This window comes from Nicotiana tabacum, chromosome 23 (assembly GCF_000715075.1).
Source record: "Nicotiana tabacum cultivar K326 chromosome 23, ASM71507v2, whole genome shotgun sequence".
Taxonomy (NCBI): domain Eukaryota; kingdom Viridiplantae; phylum Streptophyta; class Magnoliopsida; order Solanales; family Solanaceae; genus Nicotiana; species Nicotiana tabacum.
Window position 1 is genome coordinate 105,048,065 of NC_134102.1, and position 17,977 is coordinate 105,066,041.

At 36.6% G+C, this 17,977-nt stretch overlaps 2 protein-coding genes across 3 annotated transcripts; one reads left to right on the forward strand and one right to left on the reverse strand.

Annotated features, from left to right (window-relative positions):
• Positions 1–5,730: 5,730 nt before the first annotated feature.
• LOC107800299 (uncharacterized) lies at positions 5,731–11,619 on the reverse strand. Its single transcript, XM_016623447.2, has 7 exons — positions 11,310–11,619; positions 11,010–11,046; positions 9,503–9,573; positions 8,439–8,533; positions 7,372–7,439; positions 6,705–6,815; positions 5,731–6,150 (listed from the first exon to the last, which is right to left on the reverse strand). Exons 1-7 carry the CDS (start codon positions 11,521–11,523, stop codon positions 6,015–6,017), a joined length of 732 nt encoding a protein of 243 aa, XP_016478933.1. The 5' UTR covers positions 11,524–11,619; the 3' UTR covers positions 5,731–6,014.
• A 2,665-nt stretch (positions 11,620–14,284) lies between these two features.
• On the forward strand, positions 14,285–16,813 carry LOC107800300 (uncharacterized). 2 transcript variants are annotated; one of them, XM_016623449.2, is made up of 2 exons: positions 14,285–14,451; positions 16,046–16,813. In XM_016623449.2, exons 1-2 carry the CDS (start codon positions 14,382–14,384, stop codon positions 16,642–16,644), a joined length of 669 nt encoding a protein of 222 aa, XP_016478935.1. In that variant the 5' UTR covers positions 14,285–14,381; the 3' UTR covers positions 16,645–16,813. The 2 variants fall into 2 exon arrangements, with proteins under 2 accessions (XP_016478935.1, XP_016478934.1); XM_016623448.2 differs by having other exon boundaries at positions 14,286–14,451; positions 16,040–16,813.
• Positions 16,814–17,977: the final 1,164 nt, after the last annotated feature.

Genomic DNA, 17,977 nt, shown 5'->3' on the forward strand with positions numbered 1-17,977 from the left:
ATTATCAAAATCTCAAAACCCCCGCTTCTCTCCAACACTTAAGTTCTCGTTTCTTCTCTAAAAATTTGGGTATACAAAATCAATTGGGTGTTCAAAATATTTGTTGGGAAACACCTTTGTGAGTTGATTCTACAAATTTGGACCATTTGTGATCTAATTTGCTAGGGTTTGTCGAAAATTTGCAAAGCCGATTTTGGAAAGACGATCACTTGGCTTTGTTGATTTCGTGAAAATTAAATCAAATTAGCTAATGGGATTTGTTTGTACTGCTATTGGGAAGCTGTATTCCTTACTTGAGTTTGTTTTGTGGGGATTAAACGAGAATCAAATTCAGTTTCTGAAATGTCCTTAACTTCTGGACATTAAGCAAAACAAGTAAATGTTAGGACATAATTTTCTAAACATCCTAAAATATTGAACTAGGAAACTAATATTGAGGACAAACGTTTCTGAAATGTCCTTAACTTCTGGACATTAAGCGAACCATGTCCTTAATATTTACACAACACTCATGAAGTTAAGGATACTATGTCCTTAACATTTACACTGCACACATGAAGTTTAAGGACACCATATCTTTAACATTTACACTGCACATATGAAGTTAAGGACATGATGTCCTAAAGTTTAACAACAGAAGGTGCAAATACATGACACTTTGTCCTTAATATTTACACAACACTCATGGAGTTAAGGACATGATGTCCTAAAGTTTAAAACAGAAGGTGCTAATTCAGAACACTTTGTCCTTAATATTTACACAACACTCATGAAGTTAAGGACATCATGTCTAGCACATGGGTATTTTTGTCTAGGCGGATAAAAGTTTATTAAAGCACTGGCTAAAAAGTAAATACATTTTAAACAATGGCTAAAAAGTAAATAAAACTCTAATTAGTGGCTAACTGCACTTCCCCTAACCCAGCCGACCAAACCTGATTGGCAACTGGCAAGTCTTGCTCATTTCTCCTAATCCTTCCGAAAGAAATATGGTGAATATCACCTACAATGGGATATAATATTCTGTCTTTTGATTGTGTTTCCAATGACAATGAAATATATTTGATATTAAATCTTATTTGTATATCATTAACGTAAAAGTTAAGGTCCTCAAAACAATGATATTTTTCACCTGAATAACAATGAAATTTCTAATTTGGGGGTGGCGGGTATAGTTGAATGATTGTTTGGATATCTTGTGATGCACCAAATCGCCCTGGGATGCATGAGATGTGGGCTATGTTCACATGAATTGAAACACTGCCTTTTCTATTACTGTAGTATATCATGAAACAAATGAGAATAAATTAATATTCCAGAATATAAAACTGCAGTGTGTCTGCGCCTAAAGAAAAAAAGATACACAGACGGTCAATATAGGGCAGATAGAGAGCCCACTCCTAAAGCCATGGTTTCTGCAACTCCTGTGTTATATTCTTATCCCCCAGACTCCAGAGGCTACAAGATTTCATCCATTCTGCGATCCCATGGGCAAATTGTTGTACATTGTGGTTTGCGTTAACAACGACAAAAGTTTCACAATGCGCGTGCACAAGCTCTAGAAAGATGGACTACTTAAGGGCTTACTTTCACAAATAAAGTAAGCTAAACTAGATATCTCGAACATGCAGAAAGCTTGAAGATAAACATAGATATATGCTTATCAAAACCGTAGCTCTTTTTTTAGGGAAAAGTTAAACTCTCTCCGGTCCGCAACGAGTGACCATTTTACCTTTGGCACACCCATTAAGGAAATACGAACTCATAGAGAAAAAAAAATATATTCACTAAATTAACCTTAATTAATTCTTACCTTGACATATTGGAATATGTAAATAAGGACATATTTTGGAAAAATAAAATTAATTCTTTCTTGATTATGTAAATGGACACTAATTTTGGACCAAAATAAATATATTACTCCCTCCGATACACTTTAATTGAATTTTTTGGCGCTTTTCACATATATTGAGAAAGTCACCTTTTAGCATTAATTAACAATAAAATTGACCATATTAGCCTTAATTTGTTTATTAAAATATCATAAAATTCTCCTAGGGTCTTTACTACAAGGGCAACTTTGAAAAAAAAAAAAAAAATTCTTTCTTGATATCTGAAAAAATTATATATTGTGGACTACAAAAAAAAGGCCAAAAAATCAATTAAGGTGGATCGGAAGGAGTAAATGTGAAGCATAGTGATCCAATTAATCATTTAAATTTGTGTGGGTTTGCTGGGAGATTTAAAGAGAAATACAATATATTGTGTGGGTTTCAGTTTAATTTGGGAGAAATAGATGGGACGGGTGAAATTGATTAAAATAGGGGTGGGTCTTTTTTATTGAATCAAGGCCAGTCACGTGTCTTTTTTAAGATAGGACCACACCATTTAACAAGTGGGGACAAATATGATCCAAAATAATTACTGTAGAAATAGTTAACTAAGAAACTGATGATAGATATAACTTATTTTCGATATTAAAGGGACAAATATAGTCCTTTTCCATTTTTTTAAAGGTTGTATTTCAAATATTAAGTTGATTGGCTAAAACAAAATCCCACTAGATTGACGGCTACAAGGAGGGGGTAAGACCTGATACCTTCTGTACTATACAGAAGGGGGGCGCATAAATGCAAGCCGAAAGGAAAATATTGCAAAAGCGACAAGCCTAAACATATGCAGACTGGACTCATTAAATAGGCCGGGTAATACAAGTAATTTCCAAATATTACAGAAATATGATACTTTTTGGGGGGTGATATATAACTTTTGACCCCCGCTTGCCCCATGAACAGAACTTTAAGGTCAAAAGTTAAAAGTGTTACCCATGGGGTAAGCGGAGGGCAACGCTTGTTAAACTTGAAGTTCTGCCCATGAAGCAAGTGGGGACAAAAATTGAAGACCATCCACTTTAAAGATCCACTTTAAAGACTAGTTGTGTACTTCACCCAGTAATTTTAACAAGGGCTCCTCATCTGGCCCAAGCTTATTTTACTGAGGCCCAAGTCCTTAAACTACTTAAATATAGAGAACTTATGAAATTGGGTTCAATATGCTGGAGTCCTCGTATGAAGATGAAAGCTTCAGGGATATGGAAAACCACATAGAAGTAGAAGAAGAAGAAGAAGAAGAAGAGATGATGCTGATAATACATGAGGAAGTAGATGACTATGAAGATGCTTTGACTAACATCGAAGGGGATGGCGGGTACAATTGGAGGATTCAGGGGCCAGAGGAGACATGCAGATGATTGTAACAGCACAACAGGGACACACATTGGGCTTGTGGAGGAAGTCGAACCTCCAAAAATACGGTCGATGGAGGGGGAAATGGAGGATGAACTGGACGCATTCTTATGGGTACACCATAGTGTAATCAAACCATATTAAAATTGCATTGGCAAAAAATAATACAATTAAAGAAATTATGTTTTCACTGAAATTAAAATGGTATTCTTTAACATGTCAAAAAGTGTCATATACCCTCTTAATTGTATACCTAAATTAATCTGGAGAACTAAACTGCTACCAAAAGTTATCTGTTTTAGCTGGATCACTCTAAAGGGCTCTTGCTTAACACAAGACAATCTCATCAAGAGAAATTTTCAGCTACCTAATAAGTGTTACACGTGCCTCTGCAAGTCTGAGTCAATTAATCATTTGTTTCTTCACTGCTCAATTGCAACAGACATTTGGAACATGTTCCTAGCTCTTTTTGGTGTGCATTGGTCTATGCCATGTAGTGTTAGGGAGGCTTTTGTGAGTTGGTGCTCATGGAAAGTTGATAAAAACATAAAAAGGATATGGGCTATGGTTCCTGCTTGTATTTTGTGGTGTATATAGACCGAAAGGAATCAGAGATGTTTTGATGGGGTCTCAACTGCCAATCATTCTCTTAAAGCCAAATGTTTAGTTAATCTTTTTAGCTGGGTTAATCTTATCCTTGTTTATAACACCGAATCCTTTTTGGAATTTATCAGCTCCTTAGTCTCATGATAGAGCTTTTGTTGACATTTTTGGGCTGATACTTTCTGTTTCTTTGTAATATCTGCATCTTCTTGATGACTTTTGATAATAATACTCACTTACTTCATCAAAAGAAAATTGTGTACCTAATCTGGAGGTGTTGGCTGAGATCATGTGCTGCAATACAGATTCATTCCCAACCACTTATCTAGGCTTTCCATTGGGAGCTAGACATAGATCAACTGAGGTATGGAATGTGGTCATTGAAAATTTTGAAAAAGGTTGGCTTCCTGACAGCAACAGTATCAGTATCTTTCCTTTGGTGGCAGACTAACTCTTATTAGTAGAGTACTGGATAGCTTACCAACCTACATTATGTCACTATTTCCTCTTACAGCAAAAGTTCGAAAGCAGCTTGATAAGCTCAGATGCTCATTCTTATGGGAAGGTAACTCCAAAGATCACACATTCCATCTTGTGAAATGGGATAAGGTAATACTTCCCAAATCATTTGGGGGTCTAGGAGTAAAGGATCTGTCACTACACAGTAAGAGCATGTTGATGAAATGGCTTTGGAGGTATAATCAAGAAGGAATGAATCTATGGAAGGAAGTAGTACAAGCTAAGTATGGCAATGATAGTCGTTGGTGCTCCAATATGGTTAATACACCTCATGGTTGTGGTCTATGGAAGGGTATCAGGAATTGTGGAATACTTTCTCTCTCCAGGTGGGCAGTGGGGAACATATCTTATTTTGGAAGGATCTTTGGATTGGTCAAAGCACTTTGAAGGATGCTTACCCAAGACTATTCTCAGTTGCATCTAATCCAAATTCTACAGTCGCTCAGAATTGGGAGGTGAACACTTGGAGCCCAAGTTTAAGGAGGAACCTGAATGATTGGGAGATAGAGGATCTGCTAGCACTACTTGGCAGCCTTCAGAACATTTCTATCAACAACCAAGGCAGGGACAAACTCAAATGAGGTAGCAGTAATTGGGATGAACCGGAAAATATGAGCATGGGCACCACCTTGACTTATGATTCGGATTTACCGCTAATAAGTTCCAAGTAATGTGAAGCTTTCAAATGAACTGCATTGTGAATATTAGATCGCTTATAAAAAAGAAAGCAATATTTTGTTTGTCCGTAGAAAGAAGAAAAGCTCGAGGCTCGGAGTTAGAACTTAGAAGTAGCCACCAGAATAGAGCTGGAGGATTGGATCAGAAAATTGTTCATCGCTGTTGGTTGGGTCAGCTTTGCGATCACATTATTTGAAGGTCCTCAAAGTTAACTAGCTAAGAGAGCAGCGAGATTTTTTCCCTTCACCTTCAGTGAGACACAGAATTCCTTCCAGGTCCTCTGATGATTTTTAACATTTTAGGAGCTAGTGCATCACACCTATAAAGGATTGTAACATCCGCACAGTCTCTTGTTCTTCAAAATAATACAGATATTTTTAAGTAATTGGACTAAGATATATGTAAGAACAGAGTAAGAGACAGAAAGTCATAGAAAGCTAAAGAGAAAAAAGGTCGGGAATTTCAATTTTTATGTGCTACTATTAGGTAACCTTTTAATTGTTAAAAGAAAATGCACTGCTACCCATTTTTTACACTTTGATAGCGGCAACAATCATCTTATTTTTTGCTGTCGACCTTGAGGTCGAAAGGGTTATGTTTCCATTCAATAGAGGAAAAGGGAGAATTTTTATCTACCGTCAAAAAGTTAAAAAGTTAAAGCGAATTTACTCTATGTTTAGAGGTATTTCAGAGTTAATACTGCTATAAATTTAGAGTATATTGGAAGATATCCTATACAATCTTTAGAATTAAAAAAGAAAACTAAATACAAGAGCATATTTTGGGTCTTCTGTTTTATGTTTAATCAATTAAGAGAGTAAGAGAACCCCGGCCCCCCTTCCCAAACCACATCTACTCATGGGTTTTTGTTTTCGAGCAATATAAAAACTCTGATAGGATGAAACAGTCAGACCTGGTTCAGAAAGAGGCTTCGTATCCAAAGCTAATGCCATAGCATTCTCATATTCTTTACAGTATTGATTCCAGTTGCTTCAGATTCGGGTCCAGTTTCTCAGGTGTTACATCTTCCTCATCAGCAAAGAAATATGAATCAGCTACAATCTTTCCCTTGTCAAGCATATCAGCTGGGACGGTTTTCAGAAGACTGAAAGAGGAAAAGGGGATAAAACACTTCAAAACCTTCTAGAGAATCTGGTTGGGAACTAGCTAGCAAAAGCGTATAACTGGTTCAGATTAAACTAGTTAACTGTGTATGAATACATTCAGAATTAGCGAACCCCTGAGTTGCGTTGAAAGACAAATTATTTACTACCTCCGTTCCAGTTTATGTGAACCTATTTCCTTTTTGGTCCGTTCCAAAAAGAATGACCCCTTTCTAAATTTGGAAATAATTTTGCTTAAACTTACAATTCTACCCTTAATGAGAAGCTTTTATAACCACACAAATACTCTGGCCCCTTTTTGAATTGTTTAGGACCACAAATTCCAAAAGTCTTCATTTTTTCTTAAACTCCGTGCCCAGTCAAACAGGTTCACTTAAATTGGAACGGAGGGAGTAGTAATTTTACCTGAACAGAGTAAAATGGCTATAGAGAATACATATATGTATAACCAACCTAATTGATTTGGAATTGAGATGCAGTTGAACAATTGATTATCACCAAGGCAGAAATAAATAAATAAAAAAAGAACTTTGACCTGTCCAATGCATTTAGAGCAGTAGTAATTTTTGCCTTCATCGAGTCAATTGAGGCCCCTGGATCATTTCTTGATGCACGCAAAAGCAATGAGTCAAGTCCTTCCAATGCACTGCAGGAAAGAATAGAAGCAATAGTAACGACATGTGAGAGTGAAAACAAAAAGTTACAAGCAATATGATGGTCCAATTTGCATTTTGGTTAAACATTTGTCCTTTTTGTTTAGCGAGGTACACGGATATATTAAAAGCATGTTCCTCTAGTCATGAATTTGAAGGTGTTCCATCTCCCTTGGCAGTGTGCTTGGAATTACAATAACTGCACATTCATGGCATGAACTTTCACAGCCAACCTTGCTTAAGGAAAAAAAAAGTCATGAAGCTTACTGGAAAAAATTACGATTGAACAATCAAATGTCATTACCATAGAAATCAACCTTAAAGGGATCAAGAATCAATTAAGTAGCTCTCTCTGGGACAAAGACCTAGTGAAATCATCAGTATTCCAAGAAAATTTTAAAATTTTCTTACATCTTGTACCCGATAGTCTGATCATCCCGTGCATGAATTTAATAGAAAATCTGAACTGCAAAACTATTATTATCACAGCATTACATTGTATTTAAACAGGAAAGTTCAGGTTGACAGTTAAAATATTTGATGTAGTACCTCAGACACTGATCAACATCACTGGAAGCTGATTCACCATTTCCATCATCAGATGCATATTGTGCTACCTGTAATTGAATGCAAAGATAAGAGAGTTTTTTCAAGATATGATCATCTTTTTGTAGTGAGAAGAAATCTTTGGTATTTCTCTGTCTATGTGAATTAAGAAAAATTGCCACAAACTAAATAACAAAATAGAAAGAAAAGAACAAGAAACGCCATTGCCTAGAATTAGTCGAACATGTGAATATCTAACTTCAGTGCAATGCCATTTTCAAACCAGCAACAAAATTTATTTAAAGAACTGCAGTTTCTTTATTTTTTATGTAACTAGACTTTTTCTTTCCTTGGTAACAAAAATTTGAGCATTTTTGATATTTTTGCCTTACTTTTGATAGACAGATGATAGCATGTCAAAGCAATAAATACTTGAATGGTCTTCTGTTGTTAACCGATTCTCTAATTTGGATAATTAGCTTGGACTTGTGTAGCTTACTCAAATACTCAATGTTCATACTTGCACGGTGCTGAAGAAATGGCACAGCAGAGGAGTCATAGACCAATGAAGAAATCCTTGCTTTGTTCTCTTCAAATCTTTTCTTACGAGTGTCAAGTTGACAAATATTTAAATTCATGATTTGAAAGTAATAGTTGGATATTTAAAAATTACATGAAACATACTGCAAGATCAAAAATTGTATCAAAATGTTTACAAATTGTTAAAAAATCTTGGTCAAAGTCTTAATGCAGTTGACTCTCAAAAAACTAAAATGACAACTTTGTGACAGCGGTGCAATTCTTTACCCTTTTCTTCTTAATTTCCTTTTTACTTTACTTTCCTTCATCAACAAATATCATACAATGCAACTGGTACAATAATAATTCTCATGCTTAGGATGATATAGTGTGCTCCAAGACCAGAGTGGAGCATTCATAAGTCTATATCAACAAAATCAACTTCATACATTACTAATTTTGGAAAAAGCTGTACAGAAACTGATAATTATCAACCATTAGAAAAAAACATTCATTGAGTTGAGATGGGGCATGGGAAAACCTTTACTTACTGCTCGAATATTGACACGAAGAGATGATGCAGGACCAGAACGCAATATATTCCGGCAATCGCCATATTTAGGTTGATCAGCCTCCAAAGATTTCTCTATAAAATGCCAAAAAAATCATGTAAATCATGCTGTGAAATCTTATAATAAAAAATTTAAAGTTTAACCATACTCCGATTTTATAGCAGTCAGTAGAATGTGAAACCTTGCAAGAACCCAGAATTATGGGTCTCCGCATATCAGTAAGTTCATCAGTGGAACCGTGTTTAAAATGAGTGTGCGAGAGATGGTAAACACCCATTCCTGAATAGTTTCATTTTGAAATCTCCAGAAGCAACAAGGAGATTTCAGGAAGGAACGGGAATGCTGTAATATTCTTGAAGCTAAGGAAGAGAGACGAGTGCTCTTCCCACTTGGTTTGGAGCAGAAAATGAGGAAGATTTGTAAGAGAATATCTTAGGATAGTTTATATAAGCTACTATCACAGGGAAGGTTATACTGACGTGCCACCAAAGTTGAAAGCATTCTCTTCATATATCAGTGGATAGTTCGATGACAGATTTTTTTAATCAGTAGTCCTTGATGGATAGACTGTTAAAAGTTTCAGTGATCATGTGCACATATTTGACGCCGTAGACTATAGAGCATGGTGTTTCAAACTTTTTTTAACAAGAAGAGAAATTAGAAGGTTATTACAGAAACAGCATTCACTCTGATTCATAAGGTGCTCATGATCCAATTGGGTCAATATTAGAGGATGGCTATCGTTTTTGGCTTTTCCGTTATTTTTGCTTTTTTGTTGTTGTTGTTTGTTTTCTTTTGGGGGTGGGGGGGTTTGGGGGGGGGGGGGGTTGAGATTAAGGGGAGAAGATAGCAATTGATTTGCAACCACTGGCACAAACTTTTAAAGAAGAATCGTTTAATTCCAATATTTCTCCGTACTGCAGGAAAAATCACTTAAATATTCAGGCTAAATAAACACGGTGGATCACAGCATGAACTATAGACATTTACTAAGCTTTACATGCTAGGAAACAAAAATAGTGACAGCGAGAAACAAGTGTCACCTAATTCCTTAATCTGCACCCCCGCCAACAGCACAGCTGGTATATAAGTCTCCAGCGGATCAAGCTTTTTCCTAGTTATCAAATCGAAATTTTTGATAATAACATGAGCACAACGATCAATTCCAGATTAACTGAAATCACAAACTATCACAGGCTTACAAAACTAATTGAAAGCACAAAGGCAATAACTCAAGCAGAAGCTAATTCCACCAGTCGCCGTAGCTAAATAAAGCAGGTTGACAGATGTGGAAGCTAGTTACAGAGGTGTTGGAAGTTAATGAAGATGGTGGAGCCATCTGGAACCCAGGCTCCTGATACCACCGAGATATACAAGCTATTTGATCTTAAGTATCGACACAAATATCAGTAGTCGTGGAAACACAAAAGTAGGCAATCCTCTAATTCACTCATGAAATAAAAGCAAAGCATGGAAGCCGCTTTTCCTGAGCTGGGGTCGAAATTTAGCCCTAAAATCAAATTCCATCATTGGAAGTAGAAAACAAAGCTTACGAACACCCAAAACATTCGGCATTTTGAAAGTCAACATCACTAGGAGAAATTAGTGTTTTGAAAATTTGACCTGAGAATGAGAGAGGCATGGGAAGAAAGAAAATGATGTAACTTCATTCAAATTGGCGGGCTAATTGAAAAACAAAATCACTATCAACGCTCACCTCTTTCGTTATCATACTAGAAAATTTTCTCTTTCCTTTTTTGATTTTCACTAAAATTTTCAAAGTGCAAACTACTGATTCACCAACAAAAAAAAAATCTAGGTGCAACTCAAGTCATTAGATACATCATAAAATTTATTGTTATCAAAAGAGAAACATATTATCTTAATGGAGTAGAATATGACACAGTTTCTGTCCCATTCAATTACATAGATGTGACAATCAAGCCTAACTCTACCACTTGATATAGTTTAATAGCACGCACAACTTACATGCTATAGGAACGCTACCATAGTATAGGCGGCAAAGGCGGACCCAAGATTTTAACGTGACGGGGACACCATATTTTGCTCAATTAATCAGTGTCCCTAAAGGCTTTTAGTGTTCAGGGTGCCAAGTTATTTATATAATCATTTTCAAGGTATACATATATATACATACACAAGATTTCTGTCAAAATTTACGGGGTCCGGTGACCCCTCAATACTACATATAGGTCCACCTTTGATAAGCGGATCCATGATTTAAATGCACTGGGTCCTCCTCTTTATAATTTTTCTTTTAAATTTCCATATAGATGTGTAACTTGAGTCAGTGGGTGTAAGCATTTTACTGCTTATATGCTGGATCCACCTTTGAAAATTAGCCATCTTTTGATCATCAACAACAACAAGAAGTAAGCCTTAGTCCCAAACAAGTCGGGATTGAATCCTCACTCACTGACCTCGTTACTCTATTTAAACTCAATCTCATGCAAATAATCATCTTTTCATCAACTAACATAAACATTATATATGCAATCTATTCCAAAACTCAACAACTTTTGTGCTCACCTCTTAACATACTTGTCAAAAGGGCTTGCTCCTGCATCTGCAAACCAAAACAAAATTCAAAAGGAAAAAATAAAAATAAATAAACACGCACACACACAGAGAAATGATTACAGTTTATCAAAGATAATTTCATGCTTGCATATATAATAGCAGCAATATCGACCTCGGCCACTTTTATAATAATCTAATGCAGGCAAACGCGGACTTATACGTAACTTGAGAATTACGAATGTAATTACTAGCGCATTGCACTGGCGGAGGCACGTTAGCACTTAGCACTGATAGAATGAGAGGGATCACCTTTAGGTACTAAGAGCCATTGAAGCAAGACTCCGAGGGCTACGGTGACCGATCGTCTGCTTTCCCGCCTTTTCTCCGGGAGTAAAGCGCAACTCAAGCTAAAATTGCGGTGACATCGCGCCGGCGAAAAGGTTCGCCGCGGCGGAGAACGGAGGATACGCAAATTTAAGCTGCCGGTGCTAACATGCGCCGGGTTGTAGATGGTAATTGTCATCTCGCGTTTGGCAGTGGAGAGGAGCAGCAGCGTTACTCTTATCCAGTTTTTTCTCTTCTTCCAGTTCAGCCTCCTGAATTTACAATTTTACCCTTTAAACTACAGCTGTCAATGGTGTACGCTTCTTATATCTTATACAGTATTTATTTTTCTTAAATATGTATGGTGTGGGACAACTTACTTAATTCATGGGATTGGTTAATCTTATACATATACGCACCATAAACTTTGCATTTCAAATTAATATAATGATTATACGTTTTATGATGTTGTTTTTGAAGGAACTTTAGTGAAGTAGTTGTCACATCTTGATATAACATATATAATAGTTCAAGTTGATACTTAGTAATAGTACCATAATTTGCATATATTCTACATGTCAATGCGTAAGTAAATCTTGTCCTCTTTTTTTAATTGTCTTAAAAACTGGTAAAAGAGTGATCATGAACTACAAATCTACAACACGTCCTGCATAATTTTACTACAAATGTCAAGCTGTTTTCCTATGAAAAGATAATAATACTTAGAAAAAGGTACTGTAATATTAATTTATTATTTTTTGAATATGATTGGAATTTTTTTTTTCTTTCTTTTCTTCCCCTTCCTTTTTGGTCATTGCCGAGGCGTTCGACTACATAATCCATCCACTTTGTTAGAAGATTGATGGAGCGGTCAGGGGCGGAGCTAGAGAGCAAGTTACGGGCCGAACCCAGTAGCTTTGGTTCAAACTCTGTATTTGTTTGATGAAATTCATTAAACATGTATAAATTATTAATTTAGAATTCAGTAACTTAAAAATGATTAGAATCCCGAATCCATAAGCTTCAAATCCTAGCTCTGCCTCTGGGAGCAATATAGGGAGAGAAAGAAGGACTTGTATATGGTATTCATCGACTTAGAAAAGGCGTACGATAAAGTTCCGAGGGAGGTTTTGTGGAGATGTTTGGAGGCTAGAGGTGTACCTTGCCTACGTTAGGTTGATTAAGGACATGTTGATGGAGTAAAGACCTGGGTGAGGACGGTGGGTGGGGAGTCAGACCATTTTTCAGTTATGATGGGGTTGCATCAGGGGTCGGCACTCATTCCTTTTTTGTTTGCTCTAGTGATGGATGTACTGATGCGCCACATCCAAGGGGAGGTGCCGTGGTGCATGCTATTTGCAGATGATATTGTATTGATTGACGAGACGCGAGATGGTGTGAACGCACAATTAGAGGTATGGAGGCAGACCCTGAAATCTAAAGGTTTCAAGTTGAGCAAGACCAAGACAGAATACTTGAAGTGTAAGTTCAATGTCGAGACTCAAGGAGGGGAAGGAGAGGTGAGGCTGGACGTACAGGTTATCCCTAGGAGAGAGAGTTTTAAGTATATTGAGTCTATTATTCAGGGGATGGGGAGATTGATGAAGATGTCACACATCGTATTGTGGCGGATGGATAAAATGGAGACTCGCTTCCGGTATTTTGTGTGACAAGAATGTGCCACCGAAACTTAAAGGTAAGTTCTATAGAGTGATGGTTAGACCAACAATGTTGTATGGGGATGAGTGTTGGCCAGTCAAGATCGCTCATGTCCAGAAGATGAAGGTAGCAGAGATGAAGATGTTGAGATGGATGTGCGGGTACACCAGGTTAGATAGGATCATAAATGAGACTATTCGCGACAAGGTGGGTGTGACCCCTATTGAGGACACGATGCGAAAAACGTGGCTTAAGTGGTTTGGTCATGTGAGGAGGAAGAGCGCAAACGCCCCGATGAGGAGGTGTGAGAGGTTGACATTGGAGGGCCTACGGAGAGGTAGAGGTAGGCCAAAGAAGAGGTGGGGAGAGATGATTAAGCAAGACATGGTGTAGCTTCAGCTGACTGAGGACACGACCCTTGATAGCAAGGTTTGGAGGTCGGGGATTAGGGTAGTAGAGTCGGTAGTTTAGAGTATTCATAACAGTAGTATTGGCACGCAGTCTCGCTTTCTGTTGGTAGTAAGTTTTTATGGCTAACCGTTATTTTCTTTCATTGTTGATCACCTTACTACCTTGTTGTTTTTATTCTGCTTTTATATGACTTTTTTGGTACTGGTCTTTCTTGTCTATATTTTCATTAATGGGGTGCTTATGATTTCCTGAACCGAGGGTCTATTGGAAACAACCTTTCTATTCTCACAAGGTAGAGGTAAAACCTGCGTACACACTACCCTCCTCAGACCTCATGGTGTGGGATAATAGTGGGTATGCTGTTGTTGTTGTTGTTGTTGTTGTTGTTGTTGTTGTTGTTGTTGTTACTTTTTGGGTATTGAACATTATTTTGACACAATTATGGGTCGTTTGGTTGAGAAACAAGTTATCCTAGGATTAACTATTTCAGGATTAGTAATCTCCGGATTGTTGTCCCACTCTCCCATATGAATAAAATAACACTACAATTCCTAAATAACTAATTCTATAATTAGTTATATCATAATTTTATTCCAACCAACCGTAAAATAAACTCTTTTCAAATTTAATTCCAGAATTAATTATCAAGCCCACTAATTAGTCGAATAACCAAACTGAACAGAACTAAAAAGTTAAAGCTCGTACTCTGCATCTCGAGTCGCAAAATGGTTGTCTTATGTCATGGAGATTTTGAAGGGTAGTTTGGTCACTAAAATACATATTATATCAGTTGGAAATGAGCTTTCGGTTGGTGGCATTACAGTAATTAAATGCAATAAGATGTCGCGTTATTTATAAAGCATCAGATCGAAATAGACATACTAACAGAGCGACCCACTGCAAGCTGTTTCTTCCTCTGCTTAACAGCTAGCTTCTCTTATATACCTTTAAGAAAAGCTCACTTAACCCACCGACTACTTCACAGAAATGGCAATGGCTCAATGGTTCCTTCTTCTCTGCATTTTCTTCATCTCTGCTTCTGCTTCAAATGTTCAAAGTAAATATTCCTCTTTTTTGTTTATATATTGCTAATTTGTGTTCTGTTCATTGTATAGTTAGAGGGAATATGTGTTTGTGATCTGACATTTCAAGTGGGTTTTCTTATTGTTATTTGAATTATAGTTTCTTGATTATCTGCTGAGTAGATTTGTGTTGAGTGAGCTGATTTACTGAAGGTTTTTTGATAAGGATCTTGCGTTGTTTGTTTCCACTCTTTGTTTATCCAATGAACTAATGGTGAATGTTTTCCACTGTTAGATTCTTGTTATTGTGCCCATCTTAGTCTTGGTAGGCGTATTCAGAACCCATAGCTTTGACTCATATCCTGTATTTTTACCCAAAATATTATTAAATATGTACAAAGATTAAGTTTTGAATCCATTAAATTAGATGAGATGTGGTAGAATTGCGAATCTGAACCCATAAAATCCACCTCTACTCTTGGATCTACTTAAGGATTGAGTTACAAGATAGTACAGTGTCCTTTCCTAAAGATCCTTCAGTGGAGTATATTTAGACTTGTCAACAACTTGTTCTGGTGTATGTTTTTGCTTAATAAACTATAATGTGCTGAGTGATTTCTGCATTGATGTTTTTTTGTTCATGCAAACAGGATAGTAGTTATTCCTTATCAGAAATTAAAAAGGATAGTAGTTATTCCTTATCGAAAAAAGAAAAAATAAACAGGATAGCAGTTACATATAAAGTGCATAGTTTCTGAGATAGATCTACTTTTGGAGACTTTGTTAAATGATATCATTTGGCTGCTCAATATTGACCATTTCCCACGTATGTTGGTAATGGTATGTTGTAACCCCAATAAACATAAGTAGTAGTGTGCAAAATTGTGCTCTGGGATAGGTTATTTGTACAATTAGGAAATTGTCAAAAGGTATATCTTAACAATTGAACCTTGGATTCTGTGTGAGTCTTGCCTTATTAACCTAGCCAAAATTATTGGAAGTTTGGAACGGATGATGTTGAATATATGGCTCAGACAAGAAACTATCTAGTTCATCTGCAAATTCTAGGCTACAAGTCTTCTTGCTGGTTCAGTAGGGTCGTCCTTGATTTTGAGTAAAATGTTTACAGTAGTCTAGGGGAAGCTGCTCAAATTGGCTTTTAGCTCTTTGTAACTTGTGGTAACATGATAAGATACCTAAATGATAGGACACTGCTCAAGATTCTTTTTCTAGTTGCTTTAGTTTATGCCTTTGAAAACTATGTTGGATCCTGATTTTGTATCTTCACTTTTTCTTCTTTTAACTCTCTTGATAGATAATAAAAAAAAACTCTCTTGATAGATATAGTTACTGTTGATAATCTTTCCTGAGTATGCTAGAATTACAGTCACAGCCTAAATGACGCTTACAACCCCCTTCTCGGGCTCTTCTTCCTTAGTTTTAGATACTTAAATTGATCGTACTTGCCAAAAACATACCAACATGTCTCTCAAGTCCCTTCGGTTAGATGTAATTTACCCTTGTCATTTCCAATGCATATTCCTTGAGCAGACAGCTTCTTGATCTTGATTCACCAATATTGCCCTTATGGTCAACTTCTAACACATATGTTCTTGATAAAAGTTACAGCTAAGGTAACAGATAATCCTGCTGATGAGCTGGTAGCTGTCCTTAATAGTAACAGGACCGGAAATAAATTATCCTCCTTATACAGCAATCCTGGCTTGGCATGCTTGGCTTTGCAATATATTAAAGCATACCAAGGTGAATGTAGTGCAGTTGGAGGGCCAGATGCCAAGAAACCTGCTGAATCTGAATTCGCCGAAACTTTTGCCCCCGACTGTGATGTGAAGGCGTCATCACTTGCTCAAATAACCGGAAGATTTCTTGCTTGCCAATCCAAGTATGCCGAACCTTCTGAAGCATTCAACGATATTCTTATTAGAAATAGCAAGAGTTTGGATATTCTCAACAGCAAGAATCACACGGAGGTCGGTGCTGCTGTGAGTGGCTCCGATGGTGGTGGCCCCTATTTCTGGTGTGTACTCTTCAGCAATGGCAAACCGAAGAGCAGCTTTGTCACGGAAGGAGGAGAGCCTAAGGTAACTAGGCCTGGATGCTTCAGTGGTGCTAATGATCAATGCAATGGTGCTAATACTTTGTCTCGAACCATACATCTCTGGCCAATAGCTCTAGGATCTCTCGTCGCATTGCTTTATGCCTTATGAGTTTAAACCATCAAGGGATTGTTTTTGGCTTGATTGAAGGGCCTCTTCTTTTTGTGTTGGTAATGACTTCATTTAATGTTCTTTCTCCCAATGTTCAATGTAAAAATACACATTACTGCTATTCATTTTCATCTTGCATTTGATTTTCAAGAATGTATTCTTATCATTGGCTTCTGGCGTACAAAGAGCAGTCCCAGTAGATGGACCTTGAGCAACTTTTCTATAAGCTATGCTTGATCATATTGGATAGTCAATACTAATGCTATTTGAATCTGAAGACGCAACTAAGAACATTATAATCTGTTGGAGAGGATGTTTAATATTATGTTGCGTGGACTCTCCTAAAATATTACCGCACATGTGTTGGATCCTTCAAAAATACACTTACTTTTGAAGGATCCAACATGCACCTAACAATTTTTTTGCAAAGTCCGACCACAATTTTCTCTTTAATTGGAGATAACTACACAAATTTATTATATGTATCATTAATTTTACATAAAAATCTATCACTTAAACATGTTTATGTGACACATGATTTGCACATGATGTTAAATAAAAATATAAGAAAATAAAAGGTTTAGAACTAATTGACTCTTCAATATTAGGGCAAAACACTTTAGCATCTATAGTGATTAGTCACTTTCATAATGTTTGAAGCACAAAACTTCTTACTTTTAATCCAATCTCGCATACTTTCAATTTTTTCTTGGAGATATAGTAGCACGGTAAATTCATAAAGATACTTACTGATGATATCTGATAAATTCACCAAATTGATAAATGCATGATATATGTTTATTATATTTTTCATAAAAAATTTAACATTTCCTGCAAGAAAAGTCAACAGAAGAAGAAAAAATATGAACATTGCTCACTTTTTAAATAACATAATAAAGTACTTCAAATTTTTAACAAGAATCACCGGGGAGGACCCGCATGATGTCAAGGGGTTCAGTTGAACCCGCTTCGTTTTGAGATTATTTTAAGCATGATTAGAAAACCCTTTTTTTTTTTTCTTTCTTTGTATGCTATCCTTACTAGTTACTAATTTCATTTACGTGAGCTTGTCATATTATCGATCTTAAACCTGACGAAGGAATAGTAAAAATAGCACGGTATAGTCAGTTTTCGGACCGGTAATTCAAAAATAGTCACCGTTTGCAAAGTCATTGAAAAATAGCCACTATTTTGCTGCAACACGGACTGGTCCAGCATAATATACTAGAGATTGGTGCATCTGTGTATGAACTTCCAGCATATTATGCTGGAACTCCAATACGCGGAAAGTTCCAGCATAATATACTGGAGATTGGAGCATCTGTATATGAAC

Coding starts and splice junctions, on each gene's coding strand:
- LOC107800299 (XM_016623447.2), bottom strand. CDS start 11,523: ATGACAATTACCATCTACAACCCGGCGCATGTTAGCACCGGCAGCTTA. Junction 11,047..11,309: donor ATGGCTCTTAGTACCTAAAG/GTGATCCCTCTC, acceptor TTTGGTTTGCAG/ATGCAGGAGCAAGCCCTTTT. Junction 7,440..8,438: donor TTCGTGTCAATATTCGAGCA/GTAAGTAAAGGT, acceptor ATTCAATTACAG/GTAGCACAATATGCATCTGA.
- LOC107800300 (XM_016623448.2), top strand. CDS start 14,382: ATGGCAATGGCTCAATGGTTCCTTCTTCTCTGCATTTTCTTCATCTCT. Junction 14,452..16,039: donor TTCTGCTTCAAATGTTCAAA/GTAAATATTCCT, acceptor TCTTGATAAAAG/TTACAGCTAAGGTAACAGAT.